Source organism: Stegodyphus dumicola, chromosome 7 (assembly GCF_044657685.1).
Source record: "Stegodyphus dumicola isolate Sdum_Otavi_A_Nest chromosome 7, ASM4465768v1".
NCBI classification, from domain to species: Eukaryota; Metazoa; Arthropoda; class Arachnida; order Araneae; family Eresidae; genus Stegodyphus; species Stegodyphus dumicola.
In genome coordinates this window covers 92,448,316-92,472,797 of record NC_140774.1, presented here as the reverse complement: position 1 = coordinate 92,472,797, position 24,482 = coordinate 92,448,316, and the positions used below count along the sequence as shown (strand labels likewise).

General features: G+C 31.6%; 1 protein-coding gene across 1 annotated transcript in view; it reads right to left on the bottom strand.

The window, feature by feature from the left end:
* Nucleotides 1-5,079: 5,079 nt before the first annotated feature.
* LOC118199067 (tudor and KH domain-containing protein homolog) overlaps nt 5,080-24,482 on the bottom strand; it is a 74,253-nt gene continuing 54,850 nt past the window's right edge. Inside the window, exon 4 of the mRNA XM_035370859.2 lies at nt 5,080-11,529. Within this exon, the coding sequence (XP_035226750.1) occupies nt 10,867-11,529 (663 nt within the window). The 3' untranslated portion in view covers nt 5,080-10,866. The remainder of the gene's footprint in view (nt 11,530-24,482) is intronic.

Sequence of the window (24,482 nt, the reverse complement as noted above, 5' to 3'; positions counted from 1 at the left end):
TATAAACAATATTATAATCAATTTCTACTTTTAGGGCAGAAAGGAGATAACCAAATTCAAGTTAACAGTTTTGAATTGCATATTTGTATCTTACATAATACGTATATATCTGTAAATATAGGTTAATAAGGTGAATAATATAATTTTAAGTACAGAGAAGTAAAGTAAAATGAGGAAAACCCTTCTTTTAAATTCGAAACATTTAATCCACTTGGCGATACTGCGTAATTTTCAACATTGCATCAAACTAAATGGTGCAATCTCCCCACCTGGAAAAACTGTACGTTATTAAATAGTTCAATATTTTTACATAATTTAATAATTAACATTTCTTAGCAAACCCTTCATTTTAACGAGTTTTTGATGCATAATTTTTATGAGTTGAGAGCCAGCCGTTCGAGTGTTTTATGTTGTGCCCAGTGCAAAGTCGCCTATGCAAGAGGGGTACCATTTCAGTACGTGGAAATCAGTAGAGAAGTATTTTTCGCGTCTCATCAAAAGGCGTCTGTGGAACATTTGATATATACTTACCACCAGGGTCAAGTTATTCGAGTATGGCAAAATACATGAGGGCTTTATGCCTGAGGGGAAGGACGCATTCGTAAAGGGTTTTCTAATAGAAACTGGCTCGTATTTACGTTACACTTGGGGAAAACCAACAATACAACCAGCCCATTCATCTGGGTTCGAACTACCAGTATTCAGTGATCTTATAAACACTTGACCACTGTGGGACTATAGCACCAAGCGAACATCTTACTTAATTTTTTCACACATTGGCACCTCATCTAAACTAACGTCTAATGTGCCCACTCACCTCATAATTCGACATTGCTATAAGTAACAGTACATTTTTCTATAATGTTCTCATTCATGAAATAAAACTTTAGTACTTAGATTGTTCGACTTGAGTAATAAACCAACAAAAAATAAATATTAAATTTGAATCAAAAGACCTTTCTGCCATTTAATGTAGCAATCAATAAATCAAGTTAATTGGTAAACCTGGATTGAGTTCTTCAGAAGGCATAACTATGTAGGATTTCCAGCTCGGAAAAAATCCAATTAACAATCCTTGATAAGAGATTAGATGTTTTTGCTTTGACAATACTGTTTCAAGTGTGATGTGTCACAGCAAATTTGTAACATAGTTTATTGGGCGTAATTTTATGAAAAGATTAATGGTTGAAAGCATGGTAAAAAGTGAAGAATTAAAATCAGAATTAACTAACCAAGTAAAGCCTAAAACAGTTTTTAAAAAAACTGACATTTAAAGTAAATACAAATAAAAAAACTGGGAACATGTACGCATTAAATCAAATAAGCAAAACACTAAAATAAATAAATAATAATAATAAAAAAAAAATTAAAAACTATCTAATGTAAAAAAGGGGTAAACTATAAATTAAAGAAATATATATATATAAAACTCTGTCTGAAACTATAAATTAAAGAAATATATATATATAAAACTCTGTCATACAGCAAACATTTCTTGACTCAACTCTGTCTGAAACAAACACATTTGATTTTCCAATATAAGTATTACAACCAAACTGAAGGATTACTCATGGGAAGCCATCTTAGTTCTATCCTTGCAGATATATATAAGCATTATTATGAATAAAATTATTTGAAATTTTAATCCTTTCTATGTGGTTCCACTAAACTAATGATACCTTTACCCTCTTGATGGTAATTCAGATGATTTAAATAAAGTTATTTCAATAATGAATTCCCCTGATCCTGCAAGTCAGTTCACTTTTGAACTTGAAACATCCAACTGTGTTCCATTCTTTGACATCTTGATCACAAGCAACATATCCAATTTCAGTACTACTGTTTACCACAAACTTTCATCTGTTTGCCTTCCACTATACTTCAAATCGTATCATTCCATTAAATAGAAGTTAGCTTCATTTTATTTCTTTGTTTATCGTGTACTTCAAATTCGCATTTCTAAATCGGCTCATGCTCAAGAACTAAATTACTTTAAAACAGTTGCTATTGACAGAGGCTTTTCACAAAACATTGACAATTAAAAAATTCTCATCTCAAGAGATCACAAAGCACCCTCTCATTTTAGAAGATTATAAGAATTCTGTTGTTATTCCCTTTTGTTCCATCAATTAGCTATAAAATTGGATGTATTTTACAGAAAATCTACTTCTGGGTCGTTTTCCCTTCTGCCACTAGAATTCACAGCTCAATACTTAAGGACCACATTCCAGATATAAAATTCTGGGGTACATACAAGATTCCTTGCCAACATATTTTAATTTACATTGGTTAAACTAAGAATGACTTGACATTTTGCACTAAAGAACAAGAGGCCTATGTTATGAAAAAAGAAACATATTAATGTTTTGTCGCCCAACATTATTGGTCAGAAGATCAAATTTTCTATTTTTCTACAGCCAAAATTTTCAAAACATCTTTCATTGGCAAATTATATTTTACAGAGGTGTTTCATATTCATAAAAATCTTTAAATTCTAGTTAATGATCCCAATTTCAATCTGTCTTTACCCTCAGCTTTTAAGAAAATTATTTCACAGTTGTTTTCATATTTCATTAACAGATAGTGCCAGTAGCTTGATTTTCTTCCTCTAATTTTTATCATTGGCTTCTCTTTTATCATTTGTACTTCAGCAGATGGTTAAGGTTTTATATTTAAACCTTCGAAACTAATCCTGCAAATTTATGAATATTATGCTGATTCTTGTTGCTTTAACCCCTCCAATAATATGTAACTGTGCATTCAAAACTAAAATGTGCACTACTAATGAAATAACGCTATCATTCAAAGCACGTGAAATTAACGCAAAGACTTTCAGCATAAACAAATCTATACCTCGCATAGTACTTATAATTATTTTTTATACATACATTAAGGTACTGTATTTAATAAAAACAGCAACGATAAATAACCTAATATTATATCTGAAACATTTAAACACCTTTCTCTGAGAAAGGTTAAGTCTTTGAAATGCTGAAAAATGTGTGTTCAAAGAAATTTAAAAACTTTCCAAGATGAGCTTTCTAGAAATTCGAGACCTAAAATAATATTGCTACAAGTATGCACTTCAATTTTTTCTTGGAATATTATTATTTAAAAAATACTTATATGTGTAGGTAAAAAAAATGAAACAAAAACTTTTTTTAACAGAAAAAAAAATTAAATGAAAAATTAATAAATAATGAAAAAGATTTCTTTGCTTCACACATGGATAAACAAATAACAAATGGGTGAAGTGAAATAAAAATTAAAGGTTCACCTACTTAAAAACATGCTATGACAATTTTTATAAACACAGTTAAGACTATATGTTGTTACACATATTCTTTTAGATTCTCTCGAAGTCTCTTTCCTAGTCTAAGATTTTTTTTCAGAGTTCTAAAAAAAGAAGGGGTAGCACCCATCTGATTACTAGAAAGATATGTGAAAGTAAGTAATCTGATGTTGTGCTGCAAGTTCTCAGTTTACTCATTTAAAAAGTATTTTTCAATGATTTACAAAATTTTACGGTGATTTCAAGAATATTCAAAATGAATTTATAATAAAATGAAGCATTATTCTGATTGTGTGAACTAAGAAAAGGAGACAATACTTTTCTTTTATTAATACCTTTTTCTATGACTTATCTCTTTTTTGAAGGAAGTGAATTTAGACGGAAGGGATAGTGCATTCCTTTGTCTCAGTTTATGCTCATCCAATCCCTACAACAGAAAAGGAAGGGTTGGATCATTTTGGGGAGAACAATGTCGACATACTTCCTCTTGGGGAGCATGCCAATGTCACTGGTATGGAAATAACTCCTTCAACCAGTGACCATAGTTTCACAATATGAAAACTTAGATGTTTAGTTCTTGGATTCAGAGAAAGAGGTTTCTTTAAAATTACAGCTGAGGACGCTTTAAAATTGGATTTGCATTTAGAAAGTATTCTAATAGGAAAATATATTAAAAAAAAGGTTGGTGTACAGTGCCATTGCTATCTGCAGTAATACATAAAGGGGAAAACCTGATATATCATTAATTTTCCTTGCACAAAATGGGATTTGTAGTTATAAAGTGTTTAGTATAAGCAAATATTTAAAAAAACAAAAAGTGTCCTGTGCCACTGCTACCTGCAATACATATAAAAATATGAAAAGTCAAAACATATATTATCAGTTTCCATACAGAAACATTCAGTTATCAAAAAATTGCTGCACAGTTGCTAAAGAACAGACACTGTCAACACAAAGAAGAGTAAAATATGCAATAATCACTTCAGTAAATTATTAATATAACTACCTTGAGTATTTATATTAATACACCAAGATAGTATATGCAACAGTAAACAAAAATTATGCAAAATACTTTTGAAAGACTTCAGACGCAAGCGAGAAAAAAAAAAAAAAAAAAAAAAAAAAACATCAGAAATTTCAAAATGATAACAATAGTCAGTTCTCATGGCCAGAGCCTAGACTTGATAAGGCCCTACGATATTTGAGATGTGAGTCTGTTATACTACACTTTAATTTTTTGGCTAAGCTATAGCTTGTGTAGTTTATACATAAACCCTGCACTGCTCATGGTTATTGTTATCATTTTGAAATTATTTTCTCTCAAGTCATCACCTTGCAAATATTAAATGAAAAAGTATTATTATAATTATACTGTTATGATCACTGAGAAGCAAAGATGTATTTCAAAAGAAATTTTTTATTGTTATTTAATAATAAATTAAGAAAAAGGACACCTGCCTTCTTGGACAATTTTCTAATGAAAACTGACTCATATTCATATTACATACAGGAAATACCTTGAAATCTGTATCCTTCTCATAACTGAAAATAAAATCATCACTAACTACATCTTAAAGACTAGCTTTCATCTTTATGCTGATTATTATGCTAGTGAGTAAGTTGTAATTATTCTTTCAATAACTTTCAAATTAACCTCACTGCAACAATATTAAAATTTCTCTGGAACAAAACATAAATTTTTTTAAAACAAATTAAATTTACAATCAAGGATTCAAGGTATTTAACATTTTGTTAGAGGAGCAAAATAAACTTACAAAAGATACACATTTTTTATGTAAAAAGCATTTTATTTTTTAATACGTCATAATCAAAAAACAATCAGAGAAATAAATGACATGTGGACGATGAATTCCATTATAAAGACCATAGGAATGAAAATTCTCACATTAATATACATTTTTACATTCATGCTAGTCTATTATTTATAACAGTAGTGTAAAATTTTTCATAAGCATGATCCTCTGATTTATTTTGGAGATATCAAACCTCCATATAAATACAAGCAGTAAATTAGCAATCACACTTAAATGTATTTTTTCATGTGGCATTTATTTTCCTTTTGCCAACACCAGCTATTTTGAACAATAAAAAATACTATTGAATGAAGTGAAGTTACATTTCCTGAACTCTTTTCCTTTCCTTCTGTTTCATACCCTGTTTATCAAAAGATTATGTTATTTCTAATTTTAAGCCCTCAGGTCGCTATCAATTTTTTTGTGTTAAGTAACAATATTTGCATGATTTAATATTAATTAATAAAATCATAAACCATATTTTTAATTTCAGGTTTAGTTCCCTAATAATTTTACAGTCGAAAATGTTTCAAACTGCATTAAATGAATACATCCAGTTACTGATTTTGCCACTTATAGGGTTGCTATTGATCTGGATACTAAAATTAAGTCCTATAGACCCTATTGTACAAGACAGAGAATTATTGCTACATCTTCAAAACTCACAAAGTACTAAGGAATGTTTAAAATAACTTTTTATTTTAATTTGAACTGAACATAAGACATAACTCATGCTACAGATAAACCACCACTCATGATGATTTAAATTAAGCAATAACATGCAATTCAATTCAAATGCTGATAACATAGTTTAAGACTACACATTCACTAGAATAAGTTGGCTCAGTTATTTTACTGGCATGTAAGTTTAAAGCAATGGCTAGCTAGAGCACAAAAGCTGGACTATCACTTTTACATAAGAGCTGGTGAAAAACTAACAGCAGACATAAGTGCAAGAAGCTCTCTGTCTCTAGGGTTTTGATTTCTGTGGAAACAGAAAATGGAAAGAACATTTTTGGTAAATGAAAAACAATAAGCTTAAACTATGCATGATTCAGGAATCAGTGCAAGGCAAATTACATGGACATTCTGTTGATCTCAGGGTCTAATTGATAATTATTTGTATAATCCGAAAATCATTTGAAAAGAAGAGGTCTGGAATGACTGTTACGCTTTCATATTGTCTAGTTTGACCAAGTCAATGAACAAAGTGAAAATATTCACAGAACATTTCAAAATATACTATTCCTGAGTTTCCAATACCTTCAAAATGCTAAATTGAAGTAGGCACTGAATTTGTAATGACAAATTTCATTGTCTTGCATTTACTCATGATAACATGGATCACAAATGGATTGAGATAGAACTGTATTCTAAATATACTTTATTTGCACATTTGTAATGAATAACATACTTTTTTATGCATGAAATAAATGTATATTTTATGCCAACAATATATGTTTGTTTTATTCCAATTATCTTCAGCAACTTAAAAGAAATTTCATCCTGATGAGCTGCATGACTTCAACTGATTCAATCTGAGGATAAAGTCATTTTTCTTGCCAAAATGAAACTTTGGTGACAGGACCTGAATGGTCAGGGAAGCTCTTCCTTTTCTGACATCTTTGATGCTGAACTGAAAACTTCATGAATATACAGTGTGGATATACTGAAATCCTTCAGAATTCTTTGGCTTCATTTCTGAATTATTTTTGATATTATAATTGTGAAGATGCTGCTGCTAATAGTTCAAGCAGCATAAGATCTATGGAATGACTGAAAATATTGGTGTTTCATGTAAATACCAATAACAAACAGAAGGAGTCTAGTGGAGCTAAAGAATGCAGTTTCTGCAGTATGTACTTCAAATTAAATATGCATAACAAACAACATTCATCACCTTACTTGGGGGGGGGAAGACAAACTGACTTTTCAATTTTAATATTAGAATTTAGTGGAATACTTTAAAACAAAATTACTGTTAGTGTGAATGAATATATTCTTTTGCTAGGATCTGAATACCAATTTTTATGTATAAAAACACTGGATAATGATTTTGTAAAAATCTACAGAGAAAAGTTTTTTTTTTTTTTTTTTTTTAAATTTATTATTTTTTTATTGCGATTCTGCATTATTTGGAAAAACTGGTTTAGATAAAAACATTCAACAGCATATTAAAATAACTAAAATACATATAAATATAATCTTTCAATATGCAATATATTCACTCCTTTGCTTACTAACACAATGTTCTCAAATTACATTACGGTTATGATAAGTCAGCATGCAATGTTTGCCAAACTAGAGTAATTTATGATGATGAGTAAAAACTGGTGATGGTTGGCATAAATACACTCGAACTTGACACAGATTGAATGGAATTTCACCACACAACAGAATTAACATCACATGATATTCCAATTATCTTCAACTTAAAATTCAACCTGATGAGCTAGATAATTTTAACTGATTCAGTCTGAGGATAAAGTCATTTTTCTTGCCAAAATAAAATTTTGGTGACAGAACCTGAATGGTTAGGGAAGCTTTTCCTTTCCTGGCATCTTTGATGCTGAATTCAACACTCCATGAGCTAATATACAGAAATTCTTCAGAATTGTCTTGCTGCATTTCTGAAGTATATTCGATAGATTCCAACTGAAGATGCTGCTGCTAAGAAGTAATAGTTCAAGCAGCATCAAATCTATGAAAAATTTTTGAAAATTATTAGTGTTTCATATAAATGCCAATAAAAAAAGGAGTCTAGTGGAGCTAAAAAATGCAGTTTCTGCAGTGTGTACTCCATATTAAATATGCATCAATGCATAACAAACGGCATGCATGAGCTTACTGCAAACAAAGGGCAAACTGATTTTAAAATTTTATTATTAGAATTTAGTGCAATAGTTTAAAATAAAATTACTGTTAGGGAAATGAATATATTCTTTTGACAGGATCTGAATACCAATTTTTATTTATAAAAACACTAGATAAGGATTTTATGGAAATATGCACAGAAAAGTGTTTTTTTTTGGGGGGGGGGGCAGTTCTTCATAGTTTGGGAAAACTGGTTTAGATAAAAACATTGAGCAGCATATTAAAATAAATAATATAGATATAAATATAATCTTTTGATATGCAATGTGTTCACTCCTTTGCTTACACAACGTTATCAAATTACATTAGGGTTATGATAAGTCAGCATGCAATTTTTGCCAAACTAGAGTAATTTATGAAGATGAGCAAAAACTGGTGATAACTGGCATAAATACACTCTAACTTGGCACAGATTGAATGGAATTTCACCACATAACAGAATTAACATCACATATTAAGAAATTTCTATAAATAAAAAGAGAACTAATAATAGCTACTTACTGAATTAAATAGAAATCGTATAAAAATTAATTTTTTTCACATTTTTGGTAAACAAATTCTTCTCTGAGTTTGACAACAAATACATAAATATAAAAAGTACTGTAATAACTATTTATGTTAGACATTTTAATAACATAAAAATAACCTCAGGAGTAATAATATACACACACATATATATATTTTTTACATTCATTCATGATTCTAAATACTAATATGAAAAGAGTGATTGATATTACTGATTTGATGTTGATAATTCTCCAAATTATACAAATAATATATATATATCCGTGATTTCCGGAAGAAAAGCCGCATCAGCGTAAACGCCGCACTCGAGAAAATTGGCGGGAAAAAAATTAAAATTACACAGAAACGCCGCAATAGATTAAATTGCGCGTGACATCGTCGTGGGCCGTATAGATGCAGAAACTCAACCTAAGTCCTGATATATGACATACCAGTTAAGTTTTTAATAATGAACTATAAATAATATTTTTAATTATTGATGTATTGTTTTTTTAAAAGATTTACAAGTCTTAAGCTTGCGTTCTGTTGTGTTAAATATATTCTCTTCATCTTAAATCATCTGAAGTTTAAATAGATAAACGCGGATTATAAAGGTAAATTGTTTATTTGCCCTCTATCAGCAAACCGAAAAAACTGCCTAATATTTCCCTGTAAGTAACCGTAGAAACTAAAACCCTTATCACACTTGGCTACAGTCCCGGCTAGACGGGACTTTTCTGAGAAACGAGATTCTGGAGGCACTGATTTAACCGGGAGGATTCCTAGAAAAAAGAGCCATGCCTGAAGCGAAGTCCCGCCTAGCTACAGAAACTATGTTGCGGCTACGAGGGATTCTTTCAAACCTGACCGAAAATGTCTCGGGTCCCGGGTAGAGACAACCGATCAGACGAAAGTTCTGCTTCTGAAGGATCACGTGATCCCAATTTGAGCAATAATCGATTACTATTTGGTGTTCAAGTCTTTGTAGTAAGTGAGAACGGTAACCTAGCTACTTGTGTTTCCTGGAATTGTGCGGGTTCTAAGAATTGTCCCTTTCGACGTCAAGTCCCGCGTAGCCGAAACATAATCTGATTGGGATCTTAGGCAATCCACCTTAGCGATTTTTTGAACTTCCAAATGTAAGCAAACATCTAGTCCACTGCCGTTGCATTCCTCAGAAAACCATTCTAACTCCCCTACTCCCCGATGAAAATAATAGAATCGCCTCTCTCGTAGGCTGCCGTTTTGGGATGTAGATGCTAGTCTTAAAAACTAACCAACAAGTACTTGTACCTAAACTGATGGGATCTGTATCTGGCAGAATTCCAAGATAAATCCATTCATGCTGAAGGGGAAATACGTCAGAGTTCGTTATTGCAAGACAGGTGGAGTCGTGTCCGCCTTTGAAAAAAATTGCAGAAAAGGCAGGGAGAGGATGGGTCCTGGAAGATTCATCGAATGGCAGAGGAGAGAGGCTATTCGAACTGATGAGAATGTTGATTTGAAAGGGGGAAGAATGTTATTGTTCTGAGATCTCGTTTAAGGTGAATAAGGCATGTAGGTCCGTTCAAGGGAAAGAATGTAAACAAAATAGCGTTCGCAAAAAGCAACTGAGTGGTCTTTTGTGTGGGAACAGCACCAGTGTATGCACAATGACAAGGCCATCCAAACTATGTACAATGACCATGATAGGAAATATTTTATTTTTAGCGCACCTAAACGCCGCACCCGCTGAAAATTTAAGTTTTAAACACGTAAATGCCATGGCGTTTCTTTCGGAAATTACGGTATATATATATATATATATATTAGAAGTTATTTAACCGATTTTATCTACAAGACTATGTTTCAGTCGAATGCAATACATAGCACTAAAGTTCGGAAATAACTGAATTTTCTATCAGCTGAATTAAAATTCTGTTCAAAAAGCTATTTTTACATCAATTTTTCTGATGAGAAACTCTTTTTCTTGTCTGAGTCAATTTAACAATACATTTCAAACAAAATTTCTAACTTCTACTTAAATATTTCCATTTCATGAAATAACATGTAACAAGCAAAATCATCATGGACTTTTTTTAATCTTAAGCACACATGGTCAAAATATATTTTGTAGCTATATATCATTGCTTTAAGGAGAGAAAATTCTAAAACAGAATAGAAATTTTACAATTTAAGAAAAGCAAAATACAGACTGCAATGTACATTAAATTAGTTAAAAAATTTTTTGGATGGCACTTTATATCAGGAAAATGTGAATGCTAAATTCTTAAAGTCTACTAAAAATAAATTTCAACATACTAAAAAATACAAACTCTTCAACTGTCCTCTATGACAACTAAAATATATTTTAGCAGTATTATTAATAGTCTTCATATGCAATTAAATAAATTTTGCGTAGCCTTTCAAAACAAGTTCTTCAGCTACATTTATGTTTTTATCACCATTAGTATCTATAAGTTCAACCCATTCAATAGAATCCCGTGAAGAAGTGAAGCCATTTTCTTTTACTTTATTAATTGGTTTGGCCATTATCACCTTCCACTGAGCCAAATAGACAAGCTTTTCAAATTCTTCTGAGGCTTCTAATGACCATTCATCCTTTATTGGCTCCACATCAGCAAGGCAACACTCTATTGCTTGGAAAGGTATAGATAAAAAGTCTGGCTTTAGCACAGCAATCAGATTGGGTTTCAAAACAGCACTATCACCAAAGTCAAGATAAAAAACATGTATCTGTTTCTCGTTATCCTTTTCTCCATTTGAAACTTCAACAACCTGCGCTCGATACCAACTATTATCTCCTGCAAAAAATGCAGCAACTATATCCCCTGCTCTGATAGTATTTAACTGCCATTTGACCTTACTTTTTTCATCGCTATAAAATTCTGTCATTTCAGTGGCAAGCTTGTCCAACTGTATAGATTTTGATCCACTGAGTTGAACCCAAAATTTACTTGGATTTTCCACTGCTGATATAAATACTTCTATGAAACCATCCGAACTATTTGGGATAAGTTTTTCACAGGGTAAGGCTTTACTTGTCTACAATGAAATAAACAAACCATTAAGAACATGAATGCCATACATCCAAACTACATAAGGTAAAATAAATAATTAAAACAACTGTTTTGTTTCTCTTATGTGTACAGTGATCTATAATAATAATAATAATAATAAAAGAGGAAATGCACAAATTTGGTATCATGCACAGCTTTGGCACTGCAAATATTAAACATTATATATATATGATATTCATTATACACTCACTTCCAAAAATTAAGCACAAAGATGTAAAAAAAAAAAAAAAAAAAAAAAAAAACTGCTTTTATTTATACAAAATTTGGCAGGAGGGTAACATATATATTTAGACATAAAACAAAATCAATAATTATATACAGAAATGAAAACAATATTAAATTTTTGTAAGTTATCAGATAATAACATACTGGAAACTTAAACAAAATTTCAAAATTTGTATAAAGTGAAAATAAACAGCATAAAATGAAAAGGGACATTAATAGTGTATGTGATCCTCCCCCTCATCTGTATACAAAGTTTACACCTTGTGACTATGCTTTCAATTAGGTGGTCAACCACCCCAGAATTAAGCAATCGCCATTCTTCTTTTAGAGCAGTTTCCAGCTCAATAAGAGTGGCTGGAGGTGGGAAACGTGAAGATACAGCACGGCCGGAGCATCCCAAAGATTTTCAATAGGAATAAGGTCAGGCGAATATGCTGGCCACACCATACGTGCAACCCCTTCAATGTGCCCTCCTGGTAATCATCGACGATGTCAGCTCTATGGGGACGTGCGTTATCATTCATTGAAACAAAAGTAGGTTCAACTGCTGCAGCGTACAATCTCACAATGGGTTCTAGGACTTCATCTCAATACCGGAAAGCCGTCAAAGAACACCATTTAAAGATGTGCAGGTCAGTGCAGTATCCTAATGAAATCCCTGCCCACCATAATGCTTGCGCCTCGGCATGCGTGATATTCGGTGATGTTTTGGGACTGATTGCGTGCTCGTTGTTCATGCCACATCCTTATATGCTTGTCATCTGGCTCCAAAGCAAATTTTGACTCATCAGTAAACATGACATTGTCCCAGTCAGACACATTCCAATTGACATGTTCCCAGCACCACTGTAATCATGCCCTTCTTGATTGGAACACAAATTCAAGGTACAGTCCACTCAGGGCCGTCTTAAGGAATTCGGCGCCCATGGGCTACTAAAAATAATGCGCCCTTCTTCCTAAGAAAATACACAGAATGGCAAATGGGAGTCGGAAAAGTTATACAAAACAAAAGTGTCAGAACTAGAAAAAAACTATTTATTACTTTTATAATAAACTGTTATCTTTATTGTAACTTTTCTTTAAAGTCACTTATTTAAAAGATGGGTATATATGTTTACCCAGATTTGAGGGGATTATCTCAATAATGACAGTTCCGATCAGTTTTTAGTCTAATCCTTAGAACTTGATCAGAACTATTATATGATTCTCCATCAGTGCATAACATAAACAAAAATAAAATTTAATTAAATAAAAAACCATTTAAGAACAAAAACACACCTTAATCTAAACAAATGTAACTTATATATTTACTTTCCTGGCTTTTTCTTTGGCAAACTGATCAATAATATCACTAGTATTTAAATTTTCAAATAAATCTCTTTCAATAGACAAAATACTTAAATCATTGAGTTTACTCTGTCCCAAAGAAGATCGTAAGTAATTTTTTATTCTTTTGATTGCTGAAAATGATCTTTCGCCACTGCAGTTTGTTGTGGCGATACTTAAAAATATGCGCAGTGCTGTGGTTATGTTTGGAAATGTAGATTCAATTTTTAACTCGATTATTGTCTTTAAACTTAGTTCTGCGATAGATATATTTTCGGTATTTTCCAATAAATTCACATATTTAAAATGTAGGCATTCTTCAATAAAGTTGTTTTCTAAATCATTCTGACATATTTCGCACAACTTTGCAGCATTATTTCTAATTATGTCTTCATTTATATTTTTTAAATTAACTAGAAACCCAAATGTTGAATAAATGTCAACATATGCACATTTTCTCTTTTGTACTTCTGCTAGAATTTTATCAATAATAGCATAATATGTTTTTATGCGGAATTCGTCATTTGCATCAAGTTGCACTTCTTCCGACGTATTTTCGTCGAACTGTCTTTTTCTTTTCCGTAACCGTTTGTATTCATAACAGCCAGATAATTTTATACCTTCTGATTTGTAAAGGTTAAACGAATCTATATTTTGTTTCGATTGTACAAATTTTTCTAAAGAAGCATATAATGAAACAATGCATTCAATTGTAATATCAACTTTTTGAAGCGATGTATTAGTTTTATCGATGGTTTCCAATATTTCACTCCAAAATGCTATCATAATAGCAGTTTCCAATGAGTTGAACTCATTTAACAACCCCTGGGCTTCAACTTTTGTTGCAGGCTTTTGAAAATTATCTTCGTAAAGTTTAGTTAAAGCATTTTTAAAATTTTCATAGCCCGAAACCACTACTTTCACTGAATCAGCTCTTGCTGACCAACGAGCGTCGCTTAATTTTTTGGGAACTTTATTTTTTGCTGTTAGCGTATTTTTTAAAATTTTCCATCTTGATGTTGATGCGGCAAAGAAATTGTATAAGTTTTGTAGAAACAAAAACAATTTAGTTGCTTGTATGCAGCATTCAGCTGCCAATTGTCCAATTAAATTTAAAGAATGTGCCGCACAGGGCACGTAAATGGCAAGATTATTTCTAGATTTAATGCGTGCTCGGAGGCTGTTATATATACCCGACATATTAGAGGCATTATCATAAGATTGTCCTCTACAATCTTCCAAACTAATATCTAAATCAGATAATAGCTTTAAAATACAGTCTTGCATTTCTGAGCTCTTATGGCCAGTATTCTCCAAAAATTTTAAAAACCTTTCAACGGGTGTTCCATTTTTATTGACATATCTTACGACAATGGTTAATTGATCCATATGGGAAATATCTGGCGTCGAATCTACTATAATAGAGTAATATTTTGCCTCTTTTAGTTCCGTGATAATAAAACATCTAACATTTCTGCCCAATATGTTTAGAAACTCATCACAAATATTTGCAGATAAATAAGAAATATTCCCAGTACATTTAGTTGCAAAATTAAATATATGTTGTTGCAAAATAGGGTCAAATTTTGCTAAAAGTTCTAAGCACCCTAAATAATTCCCATTATGTTTATCACCAATAGTTTGATTTTCTCCCCTAAAAGCCAAACCCCTTGAACTTAAAAATTTTATGACTTCGATGATACGTTCTAAAATATTTTCCCAGTAATTCGTATTTTTTTCCATTGATATAATAGAATAATTTTTGAAATATTCCCATTTTTCTGTAGATCTGTTCACAATTATACGGGTGTTTTCTTTATGAAGGGCTGAATTTTCATGGTCCGAAATTTTTTCACTGTGTTTCCAATCGTTAAAACCTGCACTAAATGGATTATTGGCACTACCAAACAGTTTGCAAGGGATGCAATATACTTTTCCTGAAGTATTTGAGTATAAAAGCCAGTTTCTTTTTTGTTGTTTTCCGTTTTGTAAACGTCTATATCATTTTTGTAGCATACCTGCTCTGTGATTTGTAGACCACTTTAGATGCAGAAAAGTCTAGTTCTTGAATATCTACCTCTACGTTAGATATGTTCTTCATTATATCTATAATTTTATCTTCGCTCAATCTTCCCCATAATGCTGGATCAGTATAATTAACAATCAACATATTACTAAGTTCATCTTCATCTAAATATTCTCTTTCTTCATCTTCTGGCTGTGGCTGTTCCATGTTTTGTTGTTTCTGGTCCTCTTTTTTTTCTTTCACATTTGATTGCTGGGCATTATTGTCATACTGTTGTTGATTTTTTTCTTTTTCCTCTTTGTGTTGCTCATCCTCTGTAATATCCATAGAAAGTGTTTTGCCTTTTTTAAAGAAATTTGTTAATGTAGGCATTTTTTCCAAGAGAGCTTTTTGCCTCGCCTCTTTCTCTTCTTTTAATTTACGGTTGGCGGAACCAGATAATTTTTTTCGTTTATGTTCCATGGTTAGTCTTCCTACATAATGGAATAAAAAATTGTTATAAAATTGTTAAATATGTATATATCATTATTAATTAATTTTTAGCTAACATATACACTAGTGGACAAAAAAAAAAAAAAAATGCATAATCAAAAAAATGGCATTTAGCAAGATAATATTTATTAATTTTAAAAGGTTAAAAAATAAATTGGTTTTTTTTCTCATTTTATATTTTAAAATATATTTACTTTAAGGTATAAAAAAATTAGGTAGTATATTGAACGGTTTATAAAAATCAAAGTGGACAAAAAAATGCATATTGTTTAATTAATACCTTGTATGCCCGCCCTTTGCTTTATAAAGTGTTTCAGCTCGATCTGGCATACTTTCGACCAACTTTTTGCAGAAATCCGGATCAATCCTGTCCCATTCTTCATGCGTTATCCTTTTTAACTCATCAATGTTTTTTGGCTGTCTTTCCCTTATTCTTGTTTTCAGGTGAGTCCAGAGATGTTCTATTGGATTCATATCTGGTGATTGGGATGGCCAGCTTAGCACAATAATCTTCTTATCTCTGAAATATTCTCTTGAATGCATGAACAATGCTTTGGATCGTTATCTTGTTGGAATTCATATCCATTAAGACCCATTTTTGAAGCTGACAATGCAAGACAAGAGTCGATTATCCTAGTATATTTAAGGGAATCCATATTTCCCTCAAAGATCGTTAACATTCCAGTGCCATTAGAGCTAAAACAACCCCAAACCATAATATGCCCTCCGCCATGTTTAACAGTAGGCTTTAAATTTTTCAAATTATATCTTTCCCCTACCTTACGACGCACATATCTTCGTCCATCTGATCCAAACAAGTTTATCTTGGTCTCATCTGACCAGATTATGCTATTCCAATGCTCTTGAGTGTAATAAACCCATTTCTTAGCATGCTCATATCTGCTTAAAACATTTTCAGGACTTAAATATGGTTTAGAACAGGCAACTCTGCCAGGCAAACCTATAGAACACAATCACGACAAATTGTTCTAGATGAAACACATTTTCTTTTTCTGTCATTTAATATATTTTTCAATTTATTTGATCCTAATTTAGGATCTTTTGAGATATTTTGCTTCAAAAAAGTTAAATCACCTGATGAGAGTGACAACTTTCGGCCAGATCCCGGTTTTCGAGATGAAGACCCTCTTATAATATATTTTTTAACAATTCTGGAAATTGTTGTTTGATTTACGGAGTATTTTTTTGCTAACTCCATTTGGCTCATTCCAGACTCGTGGAAAGCTACAATTTGAGCCTTGTCTTCAATTGATAATTGCTTTGACATGGATGCACTGAATCATAGAATTTTTTTATGTTTTTTGGCGGGAAAAGGCAATTTTTTTCAATATGCATTTTTTTTGTCCACTTTGATTTTTATAAACTGTTCAATATACTACCTAATTTCTTTATACCTTAAAGTAAATATATTTTTAAATATAAAATGAGAAAAAAAACCCAATTTATTTTTTAACCTTTTAAAATTAATAAATATTATCTTGCTAAATGCCATTTTTTTGATTATGCATTTTTTTTTTTTGGTCCACTAGTGTATGTAAAAGGAAAAGCACTTACCTTAGGAAGATAATAATATAATTTAATAATTTCCACTTAATTTTCAATTTTTAATTCACCTTATTCAGTCGACAAATACTAATAAAATTATATCAATTTTACTTTTGTCGTGCAATCTATATTAAGGTACGCATCAGTGACCCCTTTATGTTCCTATCTTTTATCAGGATTGTTAAAATAATACAATTTACGTTTAGATAAATGAATATGCCCTGGCAACGCGGTGAGTATACGTAGGTGGTCTTATATTAACTTCAGTACAGCTCCGACAGTTCAAATGCGACTGAAACAAAAGTACAATCGGTAGGGAGTTACTCCTATTTCGCGTTGCCCTTCTCTATCTATCGTTTTTCAGCACATTTGGAAGAAATAAAAATCAGTTTAATATTTTAAGAAATGTTTTAATTTAAAAATAAGTAAAAACTAATAAAATGAAAAATAAATTTTTACTATATCGCAAATAAAAAATTGCTGCCTCAAAAGGCTTGCGCCCTGGGGCTATAGCCCATTTAGCCCTGTGGTTAGGGCGGCACTGAGTCCACTCATAGGTAATCTTTGGCGTACAGTAGCTGCAGATATCGCCTTACGAATGGACGCTGTAACCATAGATGTCACACAAGTGGAGGTTGCTCTGCGATTCCGCTTGGCTACAATAGCAATATATCGATCTTCCGTGGGGGTTGTAACCCTTGGGCGACCGGCTACGGGCCTTCGGACAACTGTCTGTGTGGTTCGAAATTGTTTACATATACGTGTAATTACAGAATGATGAACGCCGAAGAAAAGAGCAACATCTGTGATTGATCGACTCTCCTGCTTCAATGTGCCCCATAGCATGGCAGTGCTTAGAATCTTCCATTCGTCTTCTGGAAGTCATAGAAACACCTATGTCTTGAAAACAAATTGTACAAAAGTTTTAAACACCTTCTATCAGCACTTACAATCAACTTCTGTAACCCTTCATAAAGCTGGCATCTTATAAGACTGCCTTTTTTGCATATTTTTTGACATGAAAGCACGATTGGCTGCTACCTAACATATTTGCATACTTCCATCTACCTCTGCAGCGAATTTCATCCTCTTCAATTCTGATTGACTTCCGGAAATAAGCATTTTCCTCTCCGTGTTTAATTTTTGGAAGTAAGTGTATATAAAATAACTATTCTTCTCATGAAGCTTTATGCACTGCTAGAGCTGCCACTATTAAGCTGGATTTCATGCTCCATTTAACAAAAAGTATCAATAATTGCAATGAGTAGAAATATTAAGTACAATAAAATTTTTTTATTGTCATTTTTTTATTTTTTTATATTTACTTTACATTTTATTTCAAAAGCACAGCTTTCTAAAAACTGATATTTCATTTTAACTATCAATGCTAAATGATGATGGGGGTAACATGTATGTTATCATTTCCTAAAACAATTTGCAGGACTTTCTGAATATCTACACTCTCACCAAAAAGTCATGAACTCATTACCAACTTTGAATAATAATTTACAAAATTTAGTGGAACAACATGTCATTAGATGCCAACCTCATGATGCATTGCAAGTAGGGTACAGTAAAGCTTTACAATCATAGCCACAAATTTGAGAGTTTTTAGATATCATAAAGAAAAAGCAAAATTTTCCAATTAACAGAATTTGTGAAGACATGATAATACATGAAGATGATATAACAGAGATTTTTCATTGTGATGATAATGTCCCAATCAACAAGCAGATGGCAAAATCTGTAGTCTAGCTTTAAATCCAGAAAATACCGCTACTAACAGTGAAAAAAGTTACAGAGAGGTGTTGTTGGAGGAAAAAAAAAAGTTCAATTCACAATTTAGTGGGAATTCTTGATTTGCAATAACTTACGAACTTATAAAGAAATAATGCCTATAGAATTAAAGAGAAACCATTTCCACACAAGCGGAAGCAAACTAAACAACTTAAATATCACAAATAAACACTGAGTTTTTTTTTTTTTTTTTTAAATTTTAATTCCCTTAAGATCATAAGTGCTTTGTTATTTCATAAATCACTACTTCGTATTTTTAGTTTTGTAATTTCTACTTGTCATCTTACTAGATTTAAACTCATGATCTAATATCCAGAAAATCCCAAATCCAAAATTGCCAAAGTACCAATGAGTCTGAATCTCAAACTTTGTATTGTACTGCGAGTCTAGCATTGAAGAGTAATTTAGGGATAAAATCATTGTTAGGCCAACACATAAATAAAGACACAGAGGAGTATTGAAATTCACGTTTACACTTTCAACTATGAAAGGTAATTACGGCATTAGACATGCCTATATGTGAATATTTGAAAGAGATTGGAATGAAGCCACAGAAAGCTACAGTCTGTGCAAAATTAACCACATATGCCAATAGAATGTGATCATACAAAGCTGAGTACAGTAAGCACATAGGATTAAAAAAAAAAAAAAAACTAGTGAGGAAGTAAAAATCAGGTGTCTGAATTATAATTATGACACTAGAGTTTTCCCAAGAATGGGAGGAAGAGATTTTACCACAGAAGCTGAATGTTAAAGACATATTACTTACAATTTTGCATAAGAATGAACAAATTAAAATCAATTCTTTATGTTACTGTCTTTGACTTGAAAAGGTCAATTTTGTTCTAAGCTTTGCTGCAGCCAACTCTATAAAGCCACAAAGGTGGCGTAGGAAGATGGGTGTGGCCTGCACTGGGTATTAGCTCTGCTGGGGTAACAGAAAATTGCCTTTCTATATCAATGCACCTTTTTGTTACATAATATAACAAGGGCCTTTACATAAAATAACATGGGCTAACTGCAACAAATTGCAGATGAACGATGAGATGTTAGTAATGATTTAACATTATTGTGTCTTAAATGGGGAGTGAGTGGATGTTTTGTCTCGTTTCTTTCGAACTGTTCCGGTGCTCAAGTAAATAAAAAGCCAATGCTGGTGACTTATCATCTCATCTCTGCCACAAATACCATTCATTTCGTGTCGTTCTGCGTAACAAGAAGATATTTTTAACCCTACTATCATAATAATAGAGTCAGTGCAAAAACGTTAAAGAGATGGAGAGATATTATCCATGGCACTCGTAGAACCGACCATAAAGTAACCAAGTATGTCTATCTCAGTCTATCATATTACTCGTGTCTACTTAGGAGTGATGCAGACACACTTGTTTTTGTTTACTTTAGGATTGTCCTATGAACAAATGGACAATACCTTCCCATTCCACCACATAAAACATTCCTACATAAACTATATTTCGTTATGATCAAAAGTTTGTTCTGTTGCAATTTATTATTTAAAAATTAATCAGATTTATGCTTTGAAGAATATTTATTTGTGAGACAATGAAGATGTCTTTGTGTTATTATATGGCACTTCATTCCTTTCATCGAATTCTTCTTCTTTTTTTCTTCTATGCTGTTGGTTTTGGTAAATAGATTTGAGTTTGTAAAATAAAATAAATCCATTATTATTTTACTTTTTCTCTAAATACTATAATATACAGAAAGTATTGTGACTGTACAAAGTGACATTTTAGAGAAAATAGAAATAATCATTTGGGGTTTCCTGAGTTAATTTTTTTTTTTTTTTCATAAAATGTCTTTCTGTATGTGTGCATGTCTGTATGTCTACAGACTTGTAAAAATTTACAAGTTAATTCATTAGGACTGTGTGTCTACAGACAGTCCTAATGAATTAACTTGTAAATTTTTAAGAACTAAAATTTTTTTTGCAAAACAAAATATAATGGTTGTTTTTGAAACTGGATTTTTTTTTTTTTTTTTTTTTTTAAATCTTAGACATCAACATTAACTGTGGAAAAAGATGTTGCAACATTGATCTTAATCTGAGAGTAGAGTTAAAGGAGCAGATGAAGGGAAAACTAGTAGTAAAATTTTGTTCTCTGACAGGCCTTTTTTAGATAATCTAAGAGTTAACTTAATTGAAAGTGAAGTATTTAGAAAAAGATGGGTTATTTGTTTCAGTTAAGAGAGAAGGGGATAAGATAAAGAAGGGTGCTAACCAATTGTTGGTGTATGAATGGTTCCAAATCAATCAGCCAAAATAGCGAGATAATTTTAAGAACCTGAATGGCATGCTCAATTAAAAAACAAAACTTGCATTGATTTTGTTGTAGGCTCTTTAGCACAGATGCAAGTTTGAGCGATACTGCTAAATACTGGCTTTCAAGCTTGGTGGAAACCTAGTTTAGTTCACAACCATGAAACCCCAGAATATGAAGCTTGTTTTGAAAAATGGGAAATTAAGACCTAGTCTAATTGCTAATACAACAATTTATCCAGTTAGACAGATAATTGCTGGAACAGAAAAAAGGAAATAGAGAGATCTTTTAAATAGACTTCTAGATGTTGCATTGTTTTTCGCTAAACAAAATCTTCCATTCCATGGCCACAGAGAAAGTATTTTGATAGAAAACAGAAGAAATTTTCTATAACTAACTGAACTTCCATCAAAATATGATCATGTACTAAAAAGGCACTTAATCAAGCTAAAACAGTCAACTCCATTATCATCAGGTAAGATATTAATAAGCTATTTGTCTACCACCACACAAAATAAGTTATCTCATTTCTGATTAGAATTGTTAAGGAAAAGATTTTAACAGATATTAAAAATGAAAAGTATTTTAGTATCATCATTGACAGTATGCCTAACATCTCGTATACAGATCAAATAAACAGAGTCGACAAATTCTTATTCAGTCACAAACTCCAAATAATTTTAAGTAAGTCCAACTAAGAGATTCTTCTGTTGGAACATTGATGGCTTTTAGAAATCTTAGGCATAGAATTTCTGTAAGGATTATGTTTGCAGAAAGCTCACTGTAATTTTTAACTAAACTGTATACAAACTTGGGAAATTCAGTTTCTGAGTTTTCGGTCACATTGCTAGGTCTAAAACTGCAAATTAAGCTGATATACATTCCATGTGTTTACAATGTGCATCGATTACTTCACACTGAAACGATCAATATCTTGTGTCATCATTCATTATGTTCACATATAAAACAAAAAAGTTAATACAAAGGAGTCATTTTTATTTCCCCCCCCCAGCTAACTGGGAAGAAATTCGTTGACATAACGGAAGATATTTTAAATGTTACTGAACAGAATTGTCTGGATGTGCTGAGGACAAAGATACAACATTGCTTCTATAATAACTGGAGTACATTCAGGAATTCAAGCAAGGATTTGTGAACTCAATCCTAAGCACTGTTTGTATCCTTTAAAAACCATACACTCTTTTGCAACAGTTCCATTATGGTGGCTTTTCTAGGGACCTTAAAAAGTTCCTACATGTTTTTTCAGCTTCTATGTACAGATGAATAGTCCTTCTAACAAATGTTGAAGTTACAGTTAAGCAACTTTCAGAAACAAAATGGAGTGCTCACTACAGAGCTGTTAATCCTGCGTTTAAGAGCTTTAAGAAGATTGTTGATGCTACTGAGGAACTGTGTAATACTTCAAAAACGATCGAAACCAGAGGAGTAGCTTAAACCCTGTTGCCTGCAATGCATGATTTCTGTTTTTTTTTTTTTTTTTTTGTGTTTATGAAAAAATGTCTTAGAAGAAGCTGATCACATTCAAAAGTATTTACAGATCCTTGGAATAAGCTTCAAGAGGGCTGTTACGAAGTTTCAAATAGAAAAGAAATAACCTTGTTGAGGAAGCAATGCAATTTGCAATGAGATGGGCATTGTAGTAGGACTGTCAGGAAGAAGAAAATTATGCCTGGGGATAAGGCTGCAGATGAGCCGCTAACATTGGAGCAAGACTTGAAAAGGTGAATGTTAGAGTGCATTGATGGGTTTCAAGAAAAAATTGACTTTCTTAGCCATTCTGTGAATTGAAAATATTGTAGCTAAAGATACCCATTTTGATGCCACAGTTTTAAAATTTGCAGAATAGAAAGTTAGTGAGAAGAGATTCTAAGTATCATACTGAAGTACAGTTTGTTCAATTAGAGCTTAGAGAATGAAACTTATGAAAAATTTAATTTTCATTAAATTGTATTATAACAATAATAGTTATGCACTAGGTACTATCACTACAAAAAAAGATTTCTTTTGTACATTAAATTGGCTTATTAATAAAAGGTATTTTACTTTTTCTTTTCATTCATAAAAATTGTTAACAAAATAATTAACATTATGCTCTCTTTCCTTAAACAAATGAATAAAAAAAAAATGCTTCTTCAATAAATGTCATTTTATATTTTCGAGGACATGAGCATGACAAATTAAAACTCTGTACTGGGTGCCACCAGACCTTGCTATGCCATTAAAAATGATTTAGATATTAAACAATGTTATGGAAAAATGGTTAACCTTCCATAAATGGGGTGAGTGTGAAATTTGGCAAAAGTTTTTATTTCAAGTGATTTCGATTTGATTGTGTTTTCTGGCTGTATGTTTTCTTGTGGCAAACATAGAGCTTTATTTCAGTGATTGTAATGAGTGCAAGTTGAGCGTAAATAAAAGGCCCTTTTTTTTTTTTTTTTTTTTTTTTTTTAAATCTAATTTTGAAATATTGTGTTTATTTTTAAAAATTTTACTGTTTAATATTGAAGGAGGTTAAGATGTTGTTAGTGGGAGAATGTTAGATTTCAGTGTTTATAATTTATGAATGTTTTCATTTAATTTTATTTAGTTAATGTTTTCCTGATAGATTGATTTTTTTTTAGTTTTGTTTCATGCACGTGGCAACTGAGAGATGTGGAATGTTTAAGGTGTTAAGCGAAAGTGGTTCAGTGTGTTGAATTCCATGACAATAGTAACTTGTATATTTTAGTGAATTTATGATGCATCCATTGTTAGTGAATTTGAATATATTTACTTGGTTGACAGTTTTTGGATACGAGTGAAAAGACATTTGGTATGTACTATTTTTGTAGTAATTTATTTTTGCATTTTTTAGTTTCATGCTTGTGACAAATTTTTTGTAGTTTATTTTAAATTTCTGTTGCAGTTTGTAGTAATTTATGCTCGTGTTGTATTTAGCGTCATTTTCGTTTGGTTATGTTAGATTTTACATTGCCATTTCTTTTTGCAATTGGGAATTGCGAAACGAAATGCCAATGTGAAGTTTGACATCACAAAAGAAACAAGTCTGGTGCCAACTTACCCCATTTATAGAAGATTAGCTGGAAAAACAAACACATTCATTAGAGAAGAAATGTTTTAAAGTTTCAAACTGCTTAATCATCATGTTAACAGAATCTGAAAGGGGTATGCGAAGAAAATGAA